Source organism: Ostrinia furnacalis, unplaced genomic scaffold (genome assembly GCF_004193835.3).
Source record: "Ostrinia furnacalis isolate ACB-3 unplaced genomic scaffold, ASM419383v2 OfSCF0526, whole genome shotgun sequence".
Lineage (NCBI taxonomy): Eukaryota > Metazoa > Arthropoda > Insecta > Lepidoptera > Crambidae > Ostrinia > Ostrinia furnacalis.
In genome coordinates, this window is record NW_021130765.1 from 437,519 (window position 1) to 450,103 (window position 12,585).

At 38.5% G+C, this 12,585-nt stretch overlaps 1 protein-coding gene across 1 annotated transcript in view; it reads right to left on the reverse strand.

Annotated features, from left to right (window-relative positions):
* DCX-EMAP (Doublecortin-domain-containing echinoderm-microtubule-associated protein) overlaps nt 1–8,599 on the reverse strand; it is a 31,474-nt gene extending 22,875 nt beyond the window's left edge. Inside the window, exon 1 of the mRNA XM_028322861.1 lies at nt 8,026–8,599. Within this exon, the coding sequence (XP_028178662.1) occupies nt 8,026–8,544 (519 nt within the window). The 5' untranslated portion in view covers nt 8,545–8,599. The remainder of the gene's footprint in view (nt 1–8,025) is intronic.
* Between the last annotated feature and the right edge of the window lie 3,986 nt (nt 8,600–12,585).

Sequence of the window (12,585 nt, forward strand, 5' to 3'; positions counted from 1 at the left end):
GCTCAGGCGTGTAGACTGGCAGCGATATGACGACGAAGGGCGACTCCTCGTCACTGTCCAGCATGGAGCCCTCAGCCGCCTGGAGCCAACGGCCTCGACTTGGGCGCCACAGTTTGCCTTCTTCTCTAACCACAAGCGACTCAACCAATCTCTACTCTGACCTACTTCGGCAAAAAGTTAAAACAAACCACGTAAAAGTAGGTAATATCCACCTACTTTTATACTTCTGTAAAGTGAAGATCAAGATAAATATTTTCGCGCACAAATATTTAAAAAGAAACTTCGGAAATGTCAAAGAAAATTTGACGGCAAGTTATTACGTATAATAAGCTGCAGTTTTAAATGTCACTCGCGTTCACCACCTCGAGTCAAGTTCAAGTACCTAACTAACGGTGGACGTACACACACACATGTAGCATCTTCGTGTTGGCATGCACTTAGTTTTGCATAAACTGTGATGTCTGCTTAACATACTGTCCCGGGGTGACGTCTATCCGGTCCCTCGCTCCAATCAGACCAACATTAGCATAAACTAACAGTAAACGTAGGAGATACGCGATTTGTTACGAAATATGGAATTTAAGTCGTAAACTGGATCTAACACACAATTTTCATCAAATAGATATCTGCGGAAATATCCTAATAACAAAAGTAAAGATTAGAAATTCTAACTTGACGTAGTTGATATTGGAAACGTTTGTTCAGTGATGCAAAGTAACAGCGATCGAAATTGTTTGTCACTCGTTTCTGAATAATCATCCTAAGTATTTATTCTATATGGATGACATAATAATATTTTCTCCAAGTTTGGAAACACATACCTACTTAAGTTTCAATTGAATATGTACACTTTTTATAAAGTTGGTTTCACAATACACCTCGGCAACTGGACTAGTAATGTGAATTTTATGTGCGCCAAGCGATACTTTGTAATTATAATTAGAAACTAAGTAGGTCACTTTTTCTTGCTTGTTAACTGAGAAACTTTGACAAGCATAGTTGATGTAATATTGTCACGGAAAATTATAAAAAGAACTGTATGAAATTAAACCACCTTAATAGCTTTGTACAATAAGTACTTAATGAAACAATTTTCCGGATTGAAAACAGATTGGTAAAATTAAGAGCGAAAGCAAAGAATACACAATGTAAACAACACGATGTTTAAAATCAGGGTATTGTAACTGTGTGCCAAACTTTCTCACTGATCAAATGCAATTTGCAAAGTCCACACCACTCGGTAATCACTGTTTACAGTATAAGTGGCAATTGCGATTGAGAAATAAGACGTCGTAGTCCGTAGAGCTCAGCTATGGTACTAGACTCCACTGTTGCAACAGCTGACTAATTTGCAGCACGGACAAAACAAAAGCCGGTGGATGCACGCGGGCCGACGTAACCGTCACGTCACTCACACACGACTAGAAGCCCTATTGCTGCGTGATAAAGCGTTAAGTCGAAATAGCAGAGGTATCCGTTAAGCACGGTTGGATGTAGCAGACTATTCGAATTTTATACAGTGACTGTGGTGGATGGAAGAAAGTCGCGGCGGGGTGGGGGCGTCAAGGTCACTCTCCGCTTGAATCCACGCAACCCCGTAACTGACCGTTTCCCAACTAAGTACGTTGATATACATCGGTCAGACGGTGTGGTATTATGGCCCTTTTATGAGCTCTCACGTGAAACAATTATTAGAGCTCATGCCCAGCTCCAGCTGTGGTCACGACGGTCGTCGCACGCGAACTGATAAGGTTAATTTGGGACCACGCATTAACGTTAAATGTTTACAAAAAAGGTTTCCGGGACCTTGATCCACTTTCTCGATTATTACTAAGCTTTGCTTATGTAAGATTTAAGAAGTTATGGGCACTGTAAACTGTGGCTGTTACGTTGGTGTATGCGTAATAAAATGGGAACGTGGAAAGTGTGTCAAAGTCATAAAAATATATCCAATTAAATGCTGCGACTTGGCTCCAGCAGAAATGTAGCATTTTTGTTGCTTAATGTTCAAATATTAATATGAAGAATGGGTTTTCAGCTGAAGCAATGACCTAAAACCTAAGAGGTCAGTCAAGGTAATGTGCTAATGAGTCTAGGCAGAAACATTTGAAACGTGGCTTTTATCACATAATTGATTGTTTACATAAACCCTAAAACAAGTTCTCGGTAAACGCAATTAGAAGCCCTTTGAAGCACGTGCAAAATAAAATGGGTCTAATAACACGGGGTTGTTTAAGGCGAAATAGCGGATTGAAAATGTTCGTTACATTCGGCAATTTGTTGAAGCACGCTTGACCTATATCCCCATTTCGACAGGCCGCTGAGCCTTCGACGCCGTGTGAACACTGCGATGGCCGGCGGAAGAAAAGTGCAATTTATGCATTTCCTGCAATCGGGTACAGGCGAGTTCGGAAGTTTTCCTATCGAGTACATAAGCCATAAAAAGATTAAGATAAAGTTTCGTTACTTTTACTTCAGTAATATTGCAAACGTTTTAGTAAGTAGGTTAGGCCAAGAGGCCAGCTGTCAGACCACAGAAAGAACATTATCATACCGCTGTCAGCAAGTGTTCAGGATTGTAAGCACTACTGCAATAGTGCTAAAAGCGCTTGATGATAATGAGAAAGCTAACAAATTGCGGTCAACTCCAAATCGTTAAAGGATAGGATATAATAACATTTTATTTCATTAAGTTACAATTACATAATATGTAATTTACAGGAAGATAAAATATGATCCTCTTTATGAAAATCACGAGAAACAGACGATTGCGGATTTGAATTTTTGGCGTGATTTTATCAACAACTGGCTCCTTATCTTTAAGCACAAGTCTGTTTTGGATAAATTACATCATTATAGATGACTTATTATGATAATGACTTGTATTTTTGAGCATGCCTGTACGCCGCGCCCTGGTCGTTAGAAGCCTTTTTGTTTCAGCACTAGCCGTGATGACTTCCGAGGTAACCTTGTATGTCCGTCTAATATCTGCTAATGCTAGACTATAGTCCATTACTTTAAATACTAGAACCCATAAATCTGTAATGTGGCGTGTAAGGTGAACGGGGAAAATTGATGCTAATTTTAATGGATGTTCAAGGAAATCTTTTGAAATAGGTGTATTAGTTTATTTAATTCAAATTTTAAAAGCAAAAAAACTTAGAATTACCAAAAGTAAAATTCGACCAAATTTTTTCCGAGAATAACTCCTGGTATATAACCAGTATAACTGGCACATTGACAGTTTCAGTATGGGAAATATGTCAAAACTGACCATTTATTCTGAGATTAATATTTGCTATTGTTTGGTCGAATCACTTGTCGAATCCACCCTAAGCAATTTTTCGTAGTTTTAGCTATGGAACAAACCGTAGTCATGTCGTAGTGTCACCCGTAGTCAGTTTTACATTTCGTAGCCGTAGCAGGTCGTAGTCGTGTCGTAGTGTCACCCGTAGTCAGTTTCACATTTCGTAGCCGTAGCTAGTCGTAGTCGTGTCGTAGTGTCACCCGTAGTCAGTTTCACATTTCGTAGCCGTAGCTAGTCGTAGTCGTGTCGTAGTGTCATCCGTAGTCAGTTTCACATTTCGTAGCCGTAGCAAGTCGTAGTCGTGTCGTAGTGACACCATAGTCAGTTTCACTTTTCGTAGCCGTAGCAAGTAAGCGTAGCAAGTCGTAGTGATGTCGTAGTGTCACCCGTAGTCAGTTTCACATTTCGTAACCGTAGCAAGTAAGCGTAGCAAGTCGTAGTGATGTCGTAATGTCACCGTAGTAAGTTTCACATTTCGTAGCCGTAGCAAGTCGTAGTGTCACCCGTAGTCAGTTTTACATTTCGTAGCCGTAGCAGGTCGTAGTCGTGTCGCAGTGTCACCCGTAGTCTCGTAGCGTCTACAAACCAACTTCTACAAGATGGGCGTGTTTAAACAACAATGCCAATGTTATTTGATGACTAACCATTTTTATTGTACTACAAATACGTTGGAAATGTTAAATGGGACTTGACTGAAAATTTAATACAGGTAATTTGATAGTTAATTATGAAACAAATTGCGAATTATTTTTGTTAATGTATGTTACACTGTAAGCTGTTTCCCAAATAAAGAAAATAAACAAATGAATCAAATGAAATTAATAATTATCGCAAAGGTTGCAGTATATTTTGATAAGTGTTGTAAATAGGATTGTTTATCAAGTTGTTACGATACATTAATCAAAGAGCTGTCAACGATCAGGCATAAATAAATGACGGTTGATTACACAAAATATAAATATCCTTTCTATTGTTACGCTATTAGTAACGCCGATATTAATCGTAAGCGCAAAAAATGAGGCGTGTCGCAAACCACGTTCGCGTGTTTTCTTTGTACCTGCTTTAACTTCTTAACAGTCTCACGTAATCACTCCAACAATGAACCTCTATTACTATTTACCAGGGATGTTATGGATATGAAGTTTCGGTTATGGATACGGTTACGGATATTAGAATAATATTATACCGGCTTCGGTTACGGATATGAAATCATTTCGGATTTAGAATTTTAATAATGTAAAATTCAAATAGCAAGATGCTGCTCGACCCATATAGCCACTTTGTGTACTATGACGGCACCTATGATAATGGTAAATCAGGCGGGGATATAAGATTGTGCCAGGGAATGCCAGACAAGTAACAAATATTAAAAACATTGAGATTTAGACTCTGCCTTTATCCCAAACTTTTGAATCGGTTTCGGTTACGGTTACGGATATTTTTTTATTTCGGATATCCGATAGATTCGGTTACGGTTACGGATATCCTCAACATCCCTGCAATTTACTATTCATTTATTCTGCCTTAGCAATAACGATTATGACATATAGTTCTTTTTCTCCACCAGCAATAACAAAACCAGGCTGGCAAGACGGATAGCCGTTCAAAATCTAAGATCTTTCTAGATTTTCTAATGTCCTTCTTTATCAGCGTAATTTATTGCTTCCTTCATAATTTACAGTCCTTTCCGCGGGTTGGACGTGGAAACAAAAGATAATGTAGAGTTTATGTATTGTAGATTTTATTAGCTTATTTCGCTGGTAACACAAAACAGCGAAGTTTTGTGTTTACGTTTTTTGTTTACAAAGTTAGTAATTTGAGTCAAATTCAGTTTTATAGGTCCTAAAATAAGCTCAACTTTTATTTGTAAGTCACTAGACCCTTGGTTTAATGATTAGATACCTAATGGCAATGCCAGATTTTATATGGAAGGTGGCGTCGTTTTTTTTTCGCGCGGCCATCGACCAAACCTTATTTTTTGATCACAAAATAGTGTAATAAACCAAACTTATTACGACATGTATACCTCTAAACTCAGTCTGAACTGAGTTACGAGCATTAGAAGTTTGATGATTTTACATACTAGATTTACTTTCTGCGCGCAAGTTTTGGAAGAAATTGCAACAAAAAACTTCTAATACTCGTAACTCAGTTCAGACTGAGTTTAGAGGTATACATGTCGTAATAAGTTTGGTTTATTATTTGTATATTTAACACTATTATGTGTCATCATAGGGGTCACATAAAAATTAGGGATTGACGGTGAAAACGGGCATAGATATCTTATATTAAGGCGTTGAATTGTGTATATAATTAACGAAAACAAATAGCAGATGCGATATTAATATTAAATTGTCAACAGTCCTGAATTTATTATTATGTAATTTATGTCTCAGCGTTCAACTTCTTATGTAACGTATTCGACGTACATAAGTGACTAGATAACTGACGGCTGTTATCTACCTATGCTTTTGAAGAAACAAAAGAATACAACCAACTAAATGACTGTGTATTTAGGACCCTAGCCGCGTTATTTACAACTTTATCGAACAAACTCTTATCTAAACCCCTATGCCATCTAGCCAGGTGTAAAAAAACTTCGCACTCGGCGGTGTAATCCAGGTAATGGCCTCGCCTTGGTGCATATTAAGTGCAAGGTGGTGCATTGCCCTCGCGTTAGGTGTCGTTGCCAACTTTCTGTACGATCATAATACTACACACTTCTTAGTACTCAAACACCTACGAAAATTTATGAGATGGGATAGAAGATAGATATCTAAATGTAACTAAAAGGTAACTGATAGTGATCTATCAACGCATAGCCCAAACCACTGGACGAATCGGGCTGAAATTTGGCATGCAGGTAGATGTTATGACGTAAGCATCCGTTCAGAAAGGATTTTACGAAACTCTACCCCTAAGAGGGTAAAACGGGATCCACGCGTAGGAATCGCGGGCAGCCGCTAGTATAAGATATTTTTGTTGGCTATACGATCCATCTATACTTGACAACTAATACGAATATAGACAGTGACCGAAAGTGTAGTTAACCCTCCGTAGTACGCCATATTTTTATGTCAAAGCACTTGACTACGAAGCGCTACTACGGGAAGATGATTTTTGTAGCACCTTCGTAGTGTCGTAGCAAAGTATACGTAAAAATGCTTTATGCTTATTTCTTTTCCAGTGTTACATATATTAACATGTTGCGCGTCATAACCAGGTAGTTATAAATATTTAAAATGTTTTGGAAAATAACTTGAAAAATAAATCACTGAAATTACTACTGTATCACACTATCACTGTATTAACACATGGGCTACGTTTTAACCGCGGGTTTTGAAAAAAAAAACGCATACTTATTGCAGGCTATTTCAGTTTGTATATTTTCTTCCACGCAACTAACCTCAATATGTTGTGTGAAAAACTGTAAAACAATTTAAAGTTCCAACACGTTCAATTAACTCTGAAAAGCGGAGATTTAAAAAAATAATTACTGGAACTGGAGCGTTTCACGAAAATTAACTATATAAATCATTCCACCTAGACCATATAAATGCGGTGTAATTTTTCAGCAGCTACAGAAGACTTAATCCATCTAATTGCCTCGCTAATTTCCTCCTCCAAAAAGGTACGAGTATTTAGTCGAAACAATTTTCTTGCAATTAGTCGCTTATCGATGTGGGAGGAAGTGGAAATTCGTTTGTTGTAATCAAAATGCAAATACACTGGGTGCGTGAGGACCGGCCTTATCCCCCGACCCACATCTGGTGAGGCAAGGCCACGATTCGGCCTCGTGTCCTACGACATTTCTAGTTGTACAACCCCAAAAATTACGCGGCATGTGCGTGGGACTGTAATTAATCTTGTTACTTCATATATCATAACGGTATTTTGTTGGTTAATTAAAAATACTTGAATAAAAATTATGGTATCCGGATGTCGGCGGCTTTTTAAAATACGGCTAATAGCTTATGAACAATTTGTTGTTATTCATTTAAGTGTTATAAACGATACATCAGCCATTAAAAAGCCAAGAAAATCTGGTAATGGAAAATTATAGTTCAGATTATAAAAATCTTACATGTAAAAGAAAACTGAACTTAGGGCTTTAAGAGCTATGTTATCAGTTTTTAACTTTATCTACCTTTTTAAGTTCAGTTTGCTAATAAGAATATAAAAACTCTACCAACATGATAAGCTAAACATTGAGAACTTATGACATGACATGAATAGCAGCAGGTAGAACATTTGTAACTCAGTTTGACATCATTTGCATAGCGCCTTGTATCTACAAATAATCTGCATTCAAAGCATCGTGCTATGCTATAGACGAACAGTATTGTTTAAAATCAGTGGTTAAAACTACGAAATATAACGAATGTAGGTTAATTTAAATAAACATCAATTCTACTTCACAAAGGAACATAGTAGTTACACAAAATACCACATAAGTTTAAGACATTATAAATCGCCACGTAATTGATGAAGGAGCGCAGAGAAATAAAAAAAGCCGTGCGTGTAAGCCAAGATTACTGATGTCGACGCGCGATAATGTATATTTCGATGGAAAGTACATCCAATTTCGATCGCGATGAAAGTCGTTTGATGACTCCGCCAATATTATTAAAGAACTTTAGGTGAGTCAAGCAACACATGCGCAATGCAGCAAATATCTACATAAGATTTTGAAAGTAAATAAATATTAGGATAGGTACCTTGAAAGTTTTGTAGGAGGAGACAACGTAGGATGCTCCGTCTTCGAGTTCCTCAAGCCTGTACTTTCGATCTCCGTCCATGCCGAAGATGAATCTGGCCCCTCTCGGCAGCTCCAGCCTCTCGGAGAGCCGGTCCAGCAGCACCTCCATGGAGGCGAGGTCGCGGCCGGGCTTAAAGCGGAACTCCACGCCGGGGTGGAACGGGTCGCCATTCCGGTAGAAGGTAACGCGCCTGGCCTTCCAGTAGTTGAGGTTGGCGTAGCGGCTGGCCGGTTCAGCTCTGGTGGGGCGGGTGGTGGCTTCGGAGCCTTCGGAGACGTCGTCGGGGCGCTGCGGCGGCGACGCGGGCCGGGAAGGCCTCCAGTCGCCGGGTTCTCGGAGCTCGCGCTCCTCATCGGAGGGCGGATGAGGGTCAGGGTCCGGCGCGGCGGGCTCGGGCGCCGGCGACGGCTCGGGCGCGGCCTGCGGACGGACGCGCGAATGTAGCCGCGGCCTGGCTTGCGGACGACGCGACATCATCTGCGGCTGCCGCCTGCCGACTAAACGCCGCGCGCCTCACTCGCCTCTCAGTATTCAATCAACTGACGGACACTTGTCTATACGGTAGTAGATCGTAGGGATGTTCATTCATGAACGGACACGTGGCTAACAATAAGTCAAGCTCTTGATTGGATGCGGTGTTATAACAAAGACCGTTCTAACGGAAAATATGCCAAGATATGAGAAGTCCATATACGAATCGAGTCGTTAATATCCAAAACGATTTCAAGAATGATGTCAATCAACACACCGTGATTTATGGAATGTGGAACGTTATACGTTCAGAAAGAAAATTTCACTGAAGGGGCTATAATGGAACGGTATTTAGGCAGCACCGAAACCTAATTTCTGAAAAATTGCGACGGAAAGTGTTTGAAGAGATAATGTAATAGTATTTGTGAATGATTTATTCCACTGTAAGCGTCCAGTCATCGTTAGATGCGCGAGATAAGGGCTAACGAGTCGGCCCTCGGTGAATGACTAAGTAATTCTAGTCACGACTGGCGAGCCCCTCAACGCCTCAAGAAACTATTGAGCTCTTTTGTTTGAAGAAAGAAAGGGATACTGTATATTTCAAACTTGTATGAAAGAACTTTTGGTAGTACTAGCGCTACAGGAATGCTAGCGAGGTTGTTTAATAAGCTGAAGCGAGGCCTTGTATAAATACCAATGTACTCGTATAAAACTTTCCTATTTGAATCAAACAAATGAATACAGCATTATTTAGCCTTAAACTATAATGGATTATAAACAACACAGCTACTTAGGATCGTATTCTAGATTTTTAAAATATTAACAACCTTTGTTTAATTTTACTAAGTTATAAAGTAAAGTTAATTTGAATAACATAAATGCATCTTACCACAGCCACTGCAGCCATATTTTCTTCAGTTGTCATACACAGATAGTCCGTTAATCACGATTATTGAGTCACAAGCACCCGAATGGAACCAAATTACAAATAACATGCAATTGAATTACAAATCCGATTTAATTGTATTACAATTGCATTCGCGGATCGCGGGAAAAAGCGACGGGTGACGCCGACGTGTAAGGCGGTCGCTATAAGTCACTGTGCGAGTTTCCGGGCGGTTTTATACAACGTACGACAGTTGACACACTTTCGGGCGTCCAAGACAAAATTGCAAGACACTTGTTATATTGGTATGAAGTCACAAATGAGTGACAGGGGTGTGCTTGATGTTTTTGTTGTGAATGTGGAAGTGTAGTCGTCCGTTTATGTTTTGTGAGCGGAATCGAGTGACGGTCGGAATGGACGGCAACGTGCGGGGTGGCAGCGGGCAGCGCTCCCGTGTGAGTCACGCCAGCGGGGCCACTTAATAAATTATACTCGATCAAAAATAATATGAACAAGAAAAGCAAAGGACTTTTTAAAGAATTTTACAGCCAGTACTCATTCATTGTCAAACTTCATATTGTGACATTTTGAGCTAGCTATATCTACTTTAGAGCGGTAATTATAATGATCATATAATTTCATGTTAATAAATATTGTGTTTACTTGATGGTAACAAATAATTATAAAATAATGTTATTTAATCTAAGTTTATAGTTGGCATAACTGAGACGCGATTTGATAGTGGCGAGGCGTTGATGGCAAGTAGAGATGCATGGTTGGGCAAGTGTAAGCGGCTGTAAATCAGGTATACAGGTACATATTGAGTATACTTGCATAACCTATGTAAGTACAGACAAGGGCACATAATGGTAGGCTTTGTGGCATCTTATGTTGTAATAGGTGGTAGCTATTATCCAACAATGATGTAATTCTGATGTGCCTCTACTGTACTAAAACGAATTAATAGGCTTAAGTGTCTAAAAGGTTTCATATTTTTTATTAAAAAATCATAGTGGTGAAGCTAGCATCGCACACACGAGACGGTGCCCGGTCAACAGGCATATAGTGGCGTGTCTATGTGGGTTAGTTCCATAATTTTTCGCCTCTCCACTCCGCGTGGAGTGGGTTTTATGAGCCCCAATTACTAACTCATTTATTTTAATGATTAAACTTAAACTTACTTAATCAATAGCATAAAAGAGAACGTTAAGTAATATTTCGAAGAATATCGTAGACTCGTAGTCCAAAATAATTTTAAGTCGAAAATTTTCGACGGCAAAAGTTATTCAATAAAATAATTTTGAAAATCAACTCGATTTTTATGAGGCTTTAGCGTTATACTTTTTCCATTACGGGGTAATTTACTGTAATTAAACTTGCAGAGTGGGCGAGTAATAATACATATAATTAGTTTACGACTCACAACTCACACGTCATTTACTCCGACCTTGGTTGTGACTAAGTCGCACTAGGTGTTTGCAGTAAATTATCCATATCTTGATGAGATTATTTACCTCTATGGTACATTAGTAGCATCATAAATAATAACAATAAGCTACTGGAAATACGAGTATGTAATAGTATGTATATTGAAGTCTCAACCCCCATTTAATTTCACAAAATTTTACAAATAAGCACAATTTTTTATAGTGGAGCACGAATTTTGCAGTAACATAGACAAAAAATTAAATTAATAACGTATGTTAAATCATGTTTTAACGATCCATTTAACGTGTAGAAGCGAGCGCTTTTTAAAACCTATTTGCAGGATGTACAGGGTGTCCCGTAATGTAACGTCAAGCCGGAACTGGGTATTGAGGCAAGTTGTGCTGGTTATCAGAAAAATATAAAAAAAAATCTATGTGGCATATTTTAAAAATAATAGGCATTTTTAAAAAAAATTCTACTCCAGGTGACGGTCCTTTTACTCGTGTTGCCACAAATCTTCACTTTTTCCAAATTTTTTTTTTGTTATGTAACCCTGAATAATGCTTCTCTAAATTGTTATCAAAATTATAAAACCAGCTGCTCCAACTTGGATGAAAAAAATACATTATTCCCAAAAAAAAATTCAAAATAAAAATTTTGCCTAGTTTAAACTGACTGTACTGAAAAAAAATTGTACTACGCGAGTGTGGCAAGTGACGTCATAATTTGGCGCATTTAGTAAGGATTCCAAAATGGTATAACACTTTGTAAAATCTTGCTGTAACTGTCGACAATTTTTGTTTATTGGAAATAATCCCGTTTTTAATTTTATCTACCTTGGTTAAAAATATTATTCTAATGTGCCCAAAATTCAAGTTTCTGGCTTAAGTGAGGTGGAGAAGCCATTTTAAAAGGTATGAGCGGGACGGAGAGGGCCATCTTACCTAGCAGGGATGTTATGGATATCTGTAACCGTAACCGAAACTATCGGATATCCGAAATAAATGTTATTCCAGCTAAATAATACTCGCTGAAGAAACTCTTTTCTTTAAGTGTAGACACAGTTTATGTATAAGTCCACTATTGCATGCCGTGGCAACCTATAATTAAGGCAGCACTTAGATTAAGTTAAATACGTTGTAAATATTGATTGTCTTCCAGTGTATGTCTTGTTGGTTGTCCTATTAAATAAATAATAAATAAATAAATAAAAAAATATCCATAACCGTAACCGAAACTGATTCAAAAGTTACGGATAGTTTCGGATAAAGGCCAAACTGCAAAACTCTATGAAATCTGCAGTATACACGCCACAGCTGCAATGCCGCGCTGCCGATTTCATAGTTTTGCAGTTTGCGGTTGCAGTTTGCGGTCTGCGGCCCGTCTTGGAATTGTACCTTAAATCTTAATATTTGTTACCAACTTGTCTGGCATTCGCTGGCACCATCTAATATGCCAGCCTGTTTTACCTTTATCATACATAGGTGTCGTCTTAGTTGGTACATAAAGTAGCTATGTGGGTCACGCTCACGCAGCATCTTGCTATTTGTATTATACCTACATTTTTGAAATTCTAATAATTCCGTAACCGAAATTATCCGAGACTTTCGGATAATCTGAAATGATTTCATATCCGTGACCGTAACCGAAACCGGTATAATATTATTCTAATATCCGTAACCGTATCCATAACCGAAACTTCATATCCTTATTATCCCTGTTACCAAGTACAA